Here is a 14,648-nt window from a genome sequence, read left to right as displayed (position 1 = left end):
AACTTCACCTCATTTACTGACTTTGGAGTCCAAATAACCAGACAGAGGGACGTGTGTGTGCCACGTGCGCGCTGCTGTGAACATTGGTGGTCTGGCGTTTTGTTTGCACTGTGGCGTGAAACGTCTCTCGTGTTTGCATGTGTGATCTTAAATTGAAAGAAAAAAAAAAAACAAACGACAAAAAAAAATTGTTCAATTAAATCCAATGTGATGATCACGCTTCCTCCTCATTTCAGTGCTGATATCAGCCGTGCAGCTCAGCGTAATTACAAGCATCAGCAGCCCGTAAAAAGCCCGGCGGAGTGAGCCTGCGTCACCCGACAGCGGTATCTGATTGTGGACTGCGGGACAAAGGCCCGGGCAGGATATTGACCTCTGAGGGAAGAACAGATCCTTTCTGCGGACCCTTTGTTCACTTAATACTTAATAAATTTGGCTAACATGCCGCAGCTATTTTAAGTTAGATGCATTATCTGCTCTTGATTAGGCGAATATCTGCGCGGATGAGTCATCTGCGCTCCTGCTCCGGAGTGGAAGATCTGAAGCAGCGGGGGGGAAAACGAGCTGCTCGCCTGATTTACGTCCAGCTTGGTTCTGTGTTGCGCTGAGCACGGAATTGGATTATCTCATGTCAGAGTACTGTAGCTTTAATTAATTACAGAGAAACGGGACGTAAATGTGATGGATTATGCATGCAGGAAGATTTGAAGATTACGCAAGTAATGGTAAAAGGGGCTGAATATAAATGCACGCCACACTTCTCAGATTTTTTAAATTTTTTGATCTATGTATATTTAATTATTTAACATTTTACTATCACTGCAGAGTTAGGAGCTTCTTCATGATGGTCTGTCCACACAGAAAAGGAATCCTGAGGCCACAATTAGGTGCTGTAATGACTTTGGGCAACAAATGAGCAAAGAGAAAGAAAGAAATCTCAAATGGTAATATTTTTGTTGTATTTTGTCAATATAGCAACGCAGGAAATTGTAAAAAAAAATACTGCTGGGATAATAGTTTTAATTTGGCGTATGATACCGACATGCAATATGACTTTACATAATATTTTAGTAGCTCCAATGAAGTGAAAATCCTGAGCCAAAACCAGTTTTAAGAACATGACCCCATCTCCTCAGGATCCAGAGTTCTGCAGATCATCACCAACGTCAGCTGTTGTACGTTTGATGGATCTGAAAATATTCTATCAGTTTAGTCTTATTATGATTACAGATCATTACATCATGTTACTGCGCATGTGCTTAAATTTTAATTCCATATGGCTCAAAAGTTCCCTCCGATTAAATACAATGCTACCATTTGGCCAGCAGATGTCGCTCTTTATACAGTGGCTCTCTTACATGCAGATTTATTTCCATCATTTTCAACATGAAAGCGTCGAAATCCCCTCGAATTGCTCAAGTATTTATTTATATGCCTTCAACTGATAAAAACAACAATTCACAGCTTAGTACCACGGTAAAAACCTTTATTTAAAACTCTATGAACATACCATCAAGTTATTAATGTAGTGAAATCCATGCAACCATCCTAAATACATCACATTCAGAAAATAACAAAATCCAAAGACGGACAAACTTGGAGTCCGTCGGGTGACATGGGAATTAAAAAAACACTCTTGGCCATACCTTTTTATAATGAAGTGGTTCTCACAAAATATTATGTATAGTTGTTTTTTTGTTCTTCCATGTCGCTAGACGGGTTCTGTACCAACTTGTCAGAGTTAAGTAGAAAAATACCAAACAGCTTTAAAGAAATGCATTGTGAGAGGGAAATGTGGCGCTCAGACTGGAGGAGTTACAACATTCAGAAAAACACTCATCATCACAGTCCCAGTAAATAATGAGCCACCACATAAAAACAAACCGCTCACATATCAAAGCTTCAATGTACAAAACATTCAAAATACTACAGGGCAGAATTACAGGTTAACACATTTATGCTCCAGGGGAAAAAAAAATCTATTGTGATATTTAACATGTTTTCTGCAAGGCCTGAAAGCAATCCTAAAACTTTTTTTTAGAACAAGCAAAACTGGTGACATTTATCACGCCTGAAGTGTTTGACACTTTGAACAAAGAAAGAAACGGTGAAATCTAACAATGTTGCCCAGGAGCAAAGCCGCCATATCAGCTGCTTAGGCCATGTCTTCTTCTCCCTCCTCTTCAAACTCGCCCTCCTCCTCGGCCGTGGCGTCCTGGTACTGCTGGTACTCAGAGACCAGGTCGTTCATGTTGCTCTCCGCCTCGGTGAACTCCATCTCATCCATGCCCTCGCCAGTGTACCTGTGATGAGACAACATTAGAATTGAGACCTAGGTTTTTCGGTGGAGCAGAATTTGTTTTATCCGTCCACATCAGTTGGATAGCACATTCACACCTCCCCAAACAAACTCTCTAGGCAAACAGACTCACGTTTGATTAACGCTAACTCACCAGTGAAGGAAGGCCTTGCGGCGGAACATGGCAGTGAACTGCTCCGAGATGCGCTTGAACAGCTCCTGGATGGCCGTGCTGTTTCCGATGAAGGTGGCGGACATCTTGAGGCCGCGCGGCGGGATGTCGCAGACAGCCGTCTTCACGTTGTTGGGGATCCACTCAACGAAGTAGCTGCTGTTCTTGTTCTGAACGTTCAGCATCTGCTCGTCCACCTCCTTCATGGACATGCGGCCGCGAAAGATGGCGGCCACCGTCAGGTAGCGGCCGTGGCGCGGGTCGCACGCCGCCATCATGTTCTTGGCGTCGAACATCTGCATGGTGAGTTCAGGGACGGTCAGGGCCCTTGGAAAAGAGAAGACATTTAGTTGGAATTAAATATCTAAAGTGGGGGATGATCCTAATGTAAAGGTGGACTGAGCGTCTTCACCGGTACTGCTGGCTGCCGCGGCTCGTCAGCGGCGCGAAGCCCGGCATGAAGAAGTGCAGTCTGGGGAACGGCACCATGTTGACGGCCAGCTTCCTCAGGTCGGCGTTCAGCTGGCCGGGGAAGCGCAGGCAGGTAGTGACGCCGCTCATGGTGGCCGACACCAGGTGGTTCAGATCGCCGTAGGTGGGCGTGGTGAGCTTCAACGTACGGAAGCAGATGTCGTACAGCGCCTCGTTGTCGATGCAGAAGGTCTCGTCAGTGTTCTCCACCAGCTGGTGGACGGACAGGGTGGCGTTGTAGGGCTCCACCACGGTGTCCGACACCTGCCAGGAGGGGAATACAGAGAGAACAATGGAACCTAGTTTAAGGCTGGGAGAAGAAGGATTTCAGAAGGTTTCATCAACCCAAACACAAGACTTTTTAAGATCACTATGAATGAAATTTAAGACCTGTATCGCAACAGAAATGTACAAAAGACATTTGTAGCTTTGTGCTTCTAGAAGTACTAGAAGCAGCCGACTACAGTCTCTTTTGTACCCAGCACACATAGAATCTTATGAGTTGGCAACAGAAGACGAATATCATCCACCCAACTGGCGATAAATGTATTTCCTCAAGTATGCGTCGACACCTTCAGGAAGCAGAGCATCATATCTGAACAGAAGTGAACATCATCACCTCCCTAAAATTATGACCTAAATCATTTTTTGCCTTTGGCAAAAACAGAAAGAAACAAAGTAATAATAATAAATAAAATAAAACATCACCACGTCTTTATTGCAAAAAAAAAAAAAAAAAAAAAAAAAAAGATGAGTAAAGCAAAAAATAAATAAATAAAATAATTTTGGCCCATTATTTAAGGAAGGTGACGACATAAACCTTGGGTGACGGCACCACGCTGAACGTGTTCATGATGCGGTCTGGGTACTCCTCTCGGATCTTGCTGATGAGGAGCGTGCCCATGCCGGAGCCGGTGCCTCCTCCCAGGGAGTGGGTGAGCTGGAATCCCTGCAGACAGTCGCAGCCCTCTGCCTCCTTTCTCACCACATCCAGGACTGAGTCCACCAGCTCAGCTCCTTCGGTGTAGTGGCCCTTAGCCCAGTTATTACCAGCACCGCTCTGACCTGTTACAAATCAAAGTATTTAATAATTTTATTTTATTTTTTTAAGTCAGCTTACTATAAAAATCCTGACAAACTAAATAGGCTATCCAGTTTAATTTTTTTTTTTTAATGGGAAAACTTTCGAGAAAGTAAACCATTAACACTCCAGTTTTGTTTGGCAGCCCAATATGCAGTAGTTTCATTTATTTTAATCAAAACTTTTTTTCTTTTTTTTTTTACAGAAATACACATACCAAAAACAAAATTGTCAGGTCTAAACACTTGGCCAAATGGCCCAGACCTCACAGAGTCCATGGTGCCTGGCTCTAAGTCAACCAGCACAGCACGAGGGACGTATTTTCCCCCTAGAAGAGAGAGGGAAGAGGGTACAACAGTCACACAAAAACACTAACATCATTAACTGGTTGACAAATAAAATCTGGATAACATTGGAATGAATGGACCAAAAATGATTTGTGGAAAATGTCATGTATAAACTGAAGCAGAATCGTCAGAAACCTACAGTATATACAGTACACTCATAATTCGTTTCTAGCAGTTCGGGAAAAATGGTAGCAACTGGTAGGTTTTTTTTATTTTTATTGTGTCTTCATTCATTTGATTTTGGTCGGACAGGAAAGCGACAGAGAGGGACGACATGCGGCAGGAGCATTTGGTCGCGCGCGCTCTACCCCTTCGCCATGGCAACGCCTGAAAAGTTTAATTAGGCGACATAACGGCCCTCCTGTGGTAACGGTACCAAAGCGCTTCCTCCACGAACTGCACTGTGACGCCAAGTGTGAACAAACCTGAAGCCTCGTTGTAATAAACGTTGATCCGGTCGAGCTGCAGGTCGCTGTCTCCGTGGTACACCCCGGTTGGGTCAATGCCATGTTCGTCACTTATTACCTCCCAGAACTACAACCAAAGAGAGAGGGAAAATTAGGCTTAATGGAAACCAACGGCTGGCGGTTATGTAAACTGGTTTTGGCCTCAACCTAAATGTAAGATTTCAGACGGTGTTAAACAATATAAGATGGATTATTGACATGCTATTTTATTTTGTATGGCTAAAGATTGTCATTTAGCTAGTACTTACCTTCACTTTTTGTTTCTTTTTTGCTAAGCTAGCTAACGCTAATTCAGAAGCCCGCCCAAACTAAATGTAACTTTACAGTCGGTGTCTCAACGAATTTAGGTATAATTTAAAAAAAATGAATGTTTACTTACTTTTGCACCAATCTGGTTGCCACATTGACCAGCTTGAAGATGAAGAATTTCCCTCATTTTTATCGAAATAAAGCGTTCTAATAATCCAACGAGTGACGTTGGGTCTGGCGCACCAATCCGTTAATGGAGGGAACTGTTTCTTCTTCTTCGCTTTTTGACGGGTGAAAGTGTTGTGCGGATTGATACTAGAATAGCTATTCGTCCGATAGCAGACCTTTGTGCTTTAAAATCGACTCTCAAGGTCAGGTATAAATACTTTCAATACTTCAGTCGCTTTGGATAATGTATCTTAACGAGTGCACCTTAGAAAGTAACGAAATTATTGTGATTTTTCCTAAAGACGGATTTGATGGGAACTACTTTTTACTCCGCCTGCAAGAGTGTAGGGACTTAATGCGCAGGCGCGTGGAGCTATTCCAGCTTTCATTTTATTCTTAATTCTTAGTTCTTAATTTAACAAGGATTTATTTCAGTAGGGTTACGACGACAAACATATTAGGGTCATTGTAGAAAAAAGGAGGCGTAAACATCCGCCAAAAAACGTGTGAACAAACCAATACAAGCTATAATGTAGCCATGGTAACACAACAATCAAACTATCAAGATGTTTCTTTGCACTTTTACAAAGTAAACTTCCTAATTAAATCCTAAATGTACTATTTAGTTTTTACATTTTTTTCTCTGTTGAATGCATTAAATAAAATTTATTAGCATTGTAATTTTTAATAAATTATGCTACAGGTTTAGATCTATGGACTGTGTTACAATGCAACCATTTCTAGGGTCCCCTGAATGTCTGGAGGGCCCTACCAGCAGCTACAGAGTTCTCTTTGTCTTGATATCTGGGTCTTACAATTCTAGATCTCTGAGGTTCTAACATCAAACAATTATGTAGTTAACCTGTCTGAGCTTTTTAGATCTTTAAATCAGTTTGCAGCCTAGTTGTTAGAGGTTAAACAGAAGTAGTAGGGCTTATTTAGCAAAATAGCATAACATTTGCTTATTTCATGACATGCTTCATAACCAGAGACCTTCTCTCCAGTCTCAGATCAGCTCAGCCCTCCAGGACTGTCAGCAGCAGAAGCAGCAACATTATACCTGTCGGGGAAACTATTTGCTTTGCATTGTCCCCACATGATGACAATGATATAGTATGATCCAATTAAATATTAAATTCTTGATCAATATAGGTTGTTGCTGTGTTGTTGTTCGGTGTTTTAAGATCTTGTTCAATGTGCCCCTTTCTAACTTTGAGCCCCGGCCCCTCCAAAGGTCTCTGCACGGCCCTGCTTTAAAATGTATTTTTGTATCCGAGCTTTATACATAAACACAAACCCTATGTTTTAATACCCAACTTAAAAAGACATAATAATGTGCAGAAAACTGCAGACTGGAAACATATCCTTTAATTGATGCTTTCCAGGTGTTAATCAGACATCAGGTCCGCTCCTACGTCTGAGTCCCGACACAGACACCAGCCGTAAGCGGTGAGGGCGGCTCCAGGGGGAGATGGTGTTGAAACGGAGAAGACGTCTCAGAACAAATAAGAAATATTGTGTCCTCACTTGCCAACAAAAAAAAAGCGCAACACCAAAATGAACATGAAATAAACAGATGCATAACCTGAATGGCTACAAGCTAAAATACTCGAGTGATCTTTCTTTATCTTTTTTTCTTTTTTTATTCTTTTTGCGGAGCATAGGGTATTGTTTTTGTAACCTTAACTTGGCGGATGCTGGCGGTTTGCGCTATGTGTCAGGCAGCTGATGTGCCAATTTAAGAGGGACTGCTGACTCCGCCTACTTCCTCAGCCGCAGTCCTGCGCCGGCGTGTAAATGGTGCGGACCTAGACGCAGGCTCGTTTGGAAGAACTTCTTCGCGTGAGCAACACACAGGAAAAGTAAGTTCCTGTGTTTTTTCGACCTTTTAAAAGTATTTTTAATAACATTCTATTGAAGTTTCTGGGATTTCTTATGGTCAAATCTACTTCTTGCTTTCCTCATCATCCTGCTCTGCCTAAATGTTTTACTTATCATGTTAAATATCCATATTTTGTAAGTCGTTTGTCAATATCTCGGCAGAGTACCGTGTACCTAGACCCATGTTCCTTTTAATAATAATTATCCACCCTCTCCAGGTGCACCATGGTAATTAACCAGGTGTTCTGAACACACCTTGTCTGATTTTATAGTAGCTGACACAGCGGTGGTGTGTTAGCTGGCATGTACCGTACACTAACCATGACCTAATGCGGGGAATTGATCCATCCCATCATAATCACTGCAAAAGTCAGCGTGACCTCTGACACAGTAAATAATCAGCACCATAAACCTCAAGTTGAAGTCCATCAGCGAAAGATCAGTACAGGTTGCTTACCTCATTTTCTATACGTATTTGAACGGAAGTAAAACGGGGAACTACTTGCTTAATTAGTTGATCCCATGTTTAAAATCAGAGTTTCTAAATAAGAAGTTTAGACTCAACACTGGTGTTGTTTCACCGAGTCAACGTGACATCAGTGGAACGGCGAACAGTATCAGATTTGTACAGCACTTCAAATGCATTTTAGTCAGAGACTAGAGGTTTAAATTGAAGCATGTGAACATTCACAAAATGCTAAACTAAGAGCATAAAATGATGACAGGACTATCTTGATCACAACTATCTACAGCTGATGAAGCAAAGTAGAAGTCAGCCAAAGCTACCAAGTGTTCAGATGTGCCTGAAATGTTACAGCCTGCAAAGTTAATAACATTTAATTTATTTTATGATTAAACTAAAACCTAATATTGAACTGAATGAATTCTTTGGGATAAAATTAAAATTGCAGTATGTGTAGTTTTCTGTCTGGGTGGCCAGTAGGCTTCCTGGTTTGTGTTACTGGGTCAAAGTGTGGTCCAAAGTCAGTGGGAGTGTCCGTGGAGAGTTTCTCAATAAAGCTGACGACCCGCCACCAGCTCAGCAGTCATCAGCACAAAGTTCAGTGACGGAGTGTTGCAAGAAGGAGAGACAAGAGAACAGGGAGCGCATCCGTGTTGGTGGTGGAAGAGTCTGAGCTTGGATCGGTATTGGAGGAAGAAGGCGTGAGGGTTTCCCTTGAGAGAAAACTGAGGACAGCTGCTGGGGATTTGTCACGTTTTTCAAAATGTAAAACTGTTTGTTTTAACTTACTGTTTTGGGCTTCCCAGTCAAACATTGTTCTGAACTGAGGAATAGATTCCATTTTGCTTGGGTTTTATTTGAAGTATTGAGTTACCAAGTTGAGCTGTCTCAACCTTGTAACTCAAGCTTTCTACAAGGTGTCGTGTAGAAAGATGTCAACCAACACTGCTTCTAATTGCAGGTCTGCATCCGCTCACATGGATTATGCCATGAAGTCTCTCAGTCTTCTGACTCCATCCTCCCTGTCAAAGTAAGGCCTACCCTCCATTAGCCTGCATGATCAAGGCATTGCTAAGTTGAAGCAGCAGGTTTTCACTCAAACCATTTGGTTTCTTTTTCAGGGTTGTGACGTCCAGCGTCTCGGCCAGCGCCTCCATGACCACCCAGCTGCTTTCGGGTCGAACGCTTCGACCAAAACCCTTTAGGGTAACGAATGCGGACCGCAGCGTGAAGAAAGGAATTATGGCAGAGACGCTTCTAGACCTGATGAGTAAGGTGAGAAGATAGACAAGCTAAATGTAAGCTGAAGACTTAGCAGTGGCAAGGATAGCCTGAGTTAATGGTAGAGTCCATGGGGGATTTGCTTGGTCATATGATGGTGATTCAGATCAAGACTGTTGGGTGTTTAACTGAAACAGAGAATCAATGTCAGTCATGTGGTTGTATTTTCATGTTATCAGGGTAGAAATCTTTACAGTATATTGTTTATCGGCATTTAAATGGCGATACTAATATCAGATATCTGTCCAAATCTTTCAAATTGTTGCATTTCTATCCTAAACGCTTCCATTTCACTTCTGGTTTAAGCGTCTGTCTTGATAGGTTTGTACTTGTCAGACTCTCTCTCAAAGAAGACCACCTGGATTTTAATGTCATGTGATGCATCTAAATTTAGTTTTGCTGTACATTTTTAGCATATTTATAAAGTCTATCATATATATATATATATATATATATATATATATATATATATATATATATATATTATAAACTGTGCTGACTGTCTTTGCTTTTCTTTGCTGGCTCCAGGTCAGCGACTCTTTCAGTCTGCAGTGTGTCAGCGCCTTGGTTCTGGACGAGGACGGCACTGGCGTGGAAACCGAGGAGTTCTTCCAAACGCTGCCGGAGAACACGGTTCTGATGGTTCTGGAGAAGGGGCAAAAGTGGAGTCTACATCCTGTAAGGCTCTTGTTCACTGTAACGGACACTAGATGGCACTCTTCAGCAGTCTGTCCATGCCTCAAAATGCCACTTGTTTATTTGGTAGGGAAATGTCAGGCGTTGGGATCCAGTGCATGTTAGATATCTAACCTAAAGAATAAAAACAATTTTAATTATGTGGTTTGCCCTTTAAACTGATATAATCAATATAAGGTGTATTCATAATATAAATTAATTAAAGGGAAAGGTTGAATTCCTCTTTATGAATATTTACTGGATTGCCAACAACATGCTCTTCCAATCAATGTGTCTTATGTCTCCTCTCCTCCTCACAGAACAGCCCCTCCAGACTTCAGACCATCGAGTGCCTACAGAAGCGCCGCACAGATGTGGCCAAACTGACCTTCGACCTATACAAAAACAACCCCAAGGATTTCATTGGCTGCCTTAATGTGAAAGCGACGCTCTACGGCGCTTACACTGTGTCCTACGACCTGCGATGCTACGCAGCCAAAAAGATGCTCAAGTGAGTAAGAGTCTTAAACGTATATCAGAGATTTTAGTTTATTTGAATAATGCAGGCAACACCAGGATTTCTCCTTGGCAAACTATCTAGCAGTTCATTTATAAGAAAGCATGGAGGTCAGTTCGTTTGACACATGGGTGATGCTAGGTGATTGGCTGACGAGGGTTTCGTTAGGAGCTCCTAGTCAGTCCTTCCAGGATGTTGCCATGTCTCTTTGTGATTGTCAGAGCATAAAATTACCAATAACTGCAGCACTTTTCTTTTTTTTTTTTTTTTTAAGTTGTCAGTTAAAAAAAATAAAAAAATTTGTGTAAGGTTTAGGTTTTCTATAACGTAAACCTTTTTTTGTAAAATCTATAATGTGAGTTTACAAAAAAGTTGAAATTGCTCTATATAATCTTCTCAAAAAAAGACTGGATTTTTTGCACCGTTGATAATTATAGTGCAAATAACTTTTTTTTTTAAAGGCCTTTTTTGAAATGGTGCCCTTAATACAAATAAAATCATCTTCTGAATTGTCAAAGTGCAAAACATGAATCCGTCATTCAAGTTAGCATGGAGTGTAAACGCAGTTTACCCAAATCCGATGGAACGTCTCAAAAGTCTAACCTATTCTACGCGGATTGGTCAAAATTAAATGGCGTTGCAGTGATTAAGCTCCACACCATGACGCTGCCATCGCCCTGCTTCACCATAAGAATGGTGTACAGATTGCAACATAGCGTTAGTTTGGAGTATACTCTCAAATCTAATCGTGCCAAAGGGCTTCATCCGCATGATTCCTGTGCTTCCTATGTGGCAAACTGAAACAGGAAGTTGCATTTCTTGTGCCATTTTCTAGTTTTAACAGATGGATTCAATGGCGCTTCATGAGCTCAAAACATGGGATGTTCTCTCTGAGGCCTTTTCAGAACTGCTGTCTAATATTTTACTTTAGTAACATAAAGACAAACTAGGCTGCTGTGTCCCATTTAAGGATTTGACCTTTTGAAATGAACTCCTGTCAAACTGAGTCTATATAAAATCTGGGCTTGTTTAAAAAAAATTATTGACTCGACATCTACAAACCGCAAACCAATCTTTAAGTTGCTTTTTTGGAGCCAGTTTCCCCCTTTCCAGATGTGTTTTAGTGACCTTTTTTTAATTATTTTTCTGAGCACCAATTTCCAGCATTGTTACTTGCACCTTAAATAGACAAAACAGGAATTTATCTGCTCATTTTCTATTGGTGGCAATATAGTGAGCTGGCAGAAGAATAAAGGTCAGATTTTAGTGAGATTAATTTTCCGAGGTGTTATGTCACCACTGCCTGGATCGGCTGGTTTCCAGCTTTGATACGGAGCCTCAGCCAAAGAGGATTACGGTTTGCAGACTTGTCAAATGTGACCCTCGCTCTGCTGTTGAAAGGACATGAGAGGTCTTGGAGAGCAGTTTGAGGAAGCAGGGCTAAAAATGGCTTTGGGCTGTTTTTTTTTTTTAACTCCAAACACTTTTCAGTGTACTGTAGTTTATTGGGATTTTATGTTGAAGACGAGCACAAAGTAGAGGACAAAAATATTTACAAATTCAAATCTGAAAAGTGGAACATTTTTGTTGGACTCTCTTTACTCTCATGCGCCTAAATAAAATCCAGGAAATGACAAACTTTCACCACACCATAAAGGGTTGGTGTTTCGAGGGACCAGACCCCAAAACAAAACATGGTGGAGATGCTTTTTTTAATTATCTTTTTTTTTCAGCAGTGATGAGCTAGTTGATCTAAGAGGACTAAAAGAAAGCCAGTCAGACAATTATCTTAAACATGCAGCTGGAACTTCAATAGACTGGTTTAAAGTAAAACATATTCATGTCAGAATGGTCCAGTCCAAGTTCAGACCTAGTTCCAAGATTTGGAAGTCGTAATGGGTTTAATCCTGCATTTGGAGAACCTGTCACAGTATGCAATTAATCATCATTTAATTGCACAAGTTAACATGAGCTTGGTATCATTCTGATTTATTTATTTTTTTCAAGGTGTGATTGATTTGTTTAGATCCATTTAATTTGATTTTGGTCGTGTGTAGTTTTTATTTTCTTACGTCTTTATTTATTTATTTTTATTTTATTAATTTCTCTATATTCAAAATGTCCAGTTCCACTCAGGAGTGTTCTGTACAAAGTTAAAGTTTGTCTTTGAGAGGGAAAACTTCCATTACTATACCATTAAAATACTAATTTAAAACGGTCTCAAAACATTATTTATCGCAACAATTTCTAGGACACGTCATCATCCAGCAAAACTTTGCGACAGTTTGAGCTATTTAGCAAGAATGGACAACAGAATGTCTTTACCTGCTCCATGCTGGTAGAAGTGCGCCTCTACTGGTTTCTAGCTGTAATTGCAGTGTCAGCTGGTTCTATAATTATAGAACAAATAAATGCACACACACACACACACACTGTGAGCTACAGGAGCTATAGAAGTTATTACAAATCCCCCCTGTCCACCTTGTCTACACATACACACACCTTTGTGCCTTTTCTTAAATTTCTTATTCTCAACACAAAAATTGTGGAATGAAAACACAATTTTCATCATCTATTGAATGAAACACAATTTTAATTCAACAGATGAAGCAGCTGGATGCTTAATGCAATGAAACGGTGAACTTCAGATTTATTTGTGAAACATCAGCTTCACACTTATCCGCTACTTTGGTTTCTGGTAAAACCCCTTTAAGAGTTTACCACTGTAATGGGACAAACATGGAGATGTTTAAGGGGTGCGAATGCTTGTGCGACCCACTGCATCAGGTCCTTTTTGGTTGATGCTCTGTATGCATGTTAATCTGCACCAAACCAATCCAAATGGTGTATATATATATGTTTGCATATGCATGTCAGAGCTGTGTATTTCTGCTATGGTACCGTTTCTGCCTGCTCTCCTCCTCACTCTGCCTGTGCTCTGCGCCGTAGGGAGGCTCTGCGATGGACCATCTTCTCCATGCAGGCCACAGGCCACATCCTGCTGGGCTCCTCCTGCTACATCGAGCAGCTGCTGGAGGAAGAGGAGCGTGCCGAGAAGAGGCTGGCGCTGCCGCAGGAGAGCCGGATGCGGCAGCTTCAGAGCATGCTGCTGGGGAAGAGCTCCTACTGATGATGATGATGATGATGCTCTGAAGTCGCAGGCAGACATGCCATCTCCTCCTTGATTAGGTCACAGTGTAGATTTCACACACTGAACAGATCCGGTTAGATTTGTCATACCTTTAAAACGTCACCTTTTTTTTTTTTTTCTTTTTTTTTGCTGTTACAGTTTGTTCTAAATATTGTAGTTGACAAGTTGTTCTATGAATGCACTTTTTTTTTTTACTTCTGTGTGTAACTTGTTCCCACGGAAACGTGATAAATAAAAGCACCTTGTTTTATCTCCGTGCCTGATGGTGGAGCTGGGTGAGCTGTGGAGTGAGTTGCGCCGCGCTCTGGGAGCCCATTAATCTGACTTTATGCGCCGTTCCAGATCATGGTCACCGTAATTGGCAACAGGTTCGGCTGTCTCTCCCACGCTTCCCTAATTGTCGCCCGGTCCGTACCGTCTTGTCAGCTGCAGCCTGCAGCTCCGCCTCAGAAAACCGGAGGAGGACGAAGGAATACAGGGAACGACCAGCAGCTGCAGGAGGAGCAGGAGGAGGGTTGGGGGTGCTGGATAAAACTGGGGAAGCAACATTTTTCAAGAAGGTAGCAAATGAAGCAGGACAGATTTTCTCAAAATTGGGTGTCTGCATCCTGAAGATAAATGTCAGATTCATTAGTTTGTGTAAATGTGGCACACGTTCATGCCAACTGGTTTCTTTTTTTCCCAGCCTTATCTGTATTTTAAAACAATTTTTCCTCTTTTTTTTTTTTTATATATATATGGGGAAGAATTGGTACTTAAATGTAAATGTGTGAATTACAATAAATGCTGTGTAAATTATCTCCTGGGTTTTTATTAATGTAGAGGACATTTCATTTACAATTTTAAACATGTTTCTCAACTTTTTGAATGAAAAGTAGTTTTAAGAAAAAAAGATTGTATAACAGTCTATTAACTGTGCTATGTGTGTCTGCGTTTTGTTTAAAACATGCTTTTTCTTTGACTTGTAAAGTAATTAGAGGTTGGTAGAGAAGCAATACTTAAGCATTGCAGAAGTTAAAAAAAATAGTTCTGTAAAACTACTCAGTGTTACATTTGTTATGAAAGGATCCTCAGGTAAATCTACTCGACTCTCATCTCTGGTTGTAATACATTCAGCCTTCCTGTTATCTGATGAAACTCGCTCTTTTTCACTTTGAAGCAACTTAAGATTTCTTAAAATGTTCAAATAGTTTCCTGGTGAATAGCTTTAAACTTTTAAGCACTGAATAAAGGAGTTAACTTTGGAGTGTGGACAGAGTGCCTTAATGTTTCATTTTTGCTTTATGAAGGAAGGAACTTTGAGAAGAGAGCTCATGTTTATAATGACCTTTTCCGAAAAGGACTAAAAAAATAATAATTTTAATCTCTTGGTTAATGTGCACCTTTTTGGAGATTGTTCCTGTAGCTCACCTCAGGGGCCTCATTC

At 41.0% G+C, this 14,648-nt stretch overlaps 2 protein-coding genes across 3 annotated transcripts; one reads left to right on the top strand and one right to left on the bottom strand.

The window, feature by feature from the left end:
- Nucleotides 1-1,513: 1,513 nt before the first annotated feature.
- On the bottom strand, nt 1,514-5,480 carry LOC102228617 (tubulin beta-4B chain-like). The gene is made up of 7 exons (XM_005800648.2): nt 5,217-5,480; nt 4,796-4,904; nt 4,241-4,351; nt 3,763-4,007; nt 2,884-3,206; nt 2,454-2,798; nt 1,514-2,303 (listed from the first exon to the last, which is right to left on the bottom strand). Exons 1-7 carry the CDS (start codon nt 5,271-5,273, stop codon nt 2,156-2,158), a joined length of 1,338 nt encoding a protein of 445 aa, XP_005800705.1. The 5' UTR covers nt 5,274-5,480; the 3' UTR covers nt 1,514-2,155.
- A 1,541-nt stretch (nt 5,481-7,021) lies between these two features.
- Nucleotides 7,022-14,020, top strand: LOC102228358 (cell death activator CIDE-3). Of its 2 annotated transcripts, none has more exons than XM_005800647.3 (6): nt 7,022-7,116; nt 8,560-8,628; nt 8,720-8,873; nt 9,408-9,557; nt 9,875-10,065; nt 13,021-14,020. In XM_005800647.3, exons 2-6 carry the CDS (start codon nt 8,576-8,578, stop codon nt 13,199-13,201), a joined length of 729 nt encoding a protein of 242 aa, XP_005800704.1. In that variant the 5' UTR covers nt 7,022-7,116; nt 8,560-8,575; the 3' UTR covers nt 13,202-14,020. The 2 variants fall into 2 exon arrangements, with proteins under 2 accessions (XP_005800704.1, XP_023209249.1); XM_023353481.1 differs by lacking the exon at nt 7,022-7,116 and adding an exon at nt 8,167-8,363.
- Nucleotides 14,021-14,648: the final 628 nt, after the last annotated feature.

The sequence above is a fragment of the Xiphophorus maculatus genome, chromosome 20, assembly GCF_002775205.1.
Source record: "Xiphophorus maculatus strain JP 163 A chromosome 20, X_maculatus-5.0-male, whole genome shotgun sequence".
NCBI classification, from domain to species: Eukaryota; Metazoa; Chordata; class Actinopteri; order Cyprinodontiformes; family Poeciliidae; genus Xiphophorus; species Xiphophorus maculatus.
The sequence above is the reverse complement of the archived record's forward strand: the minus strand, read 5'-3'. Positions and strand labels throughout refer to the sequence as shown.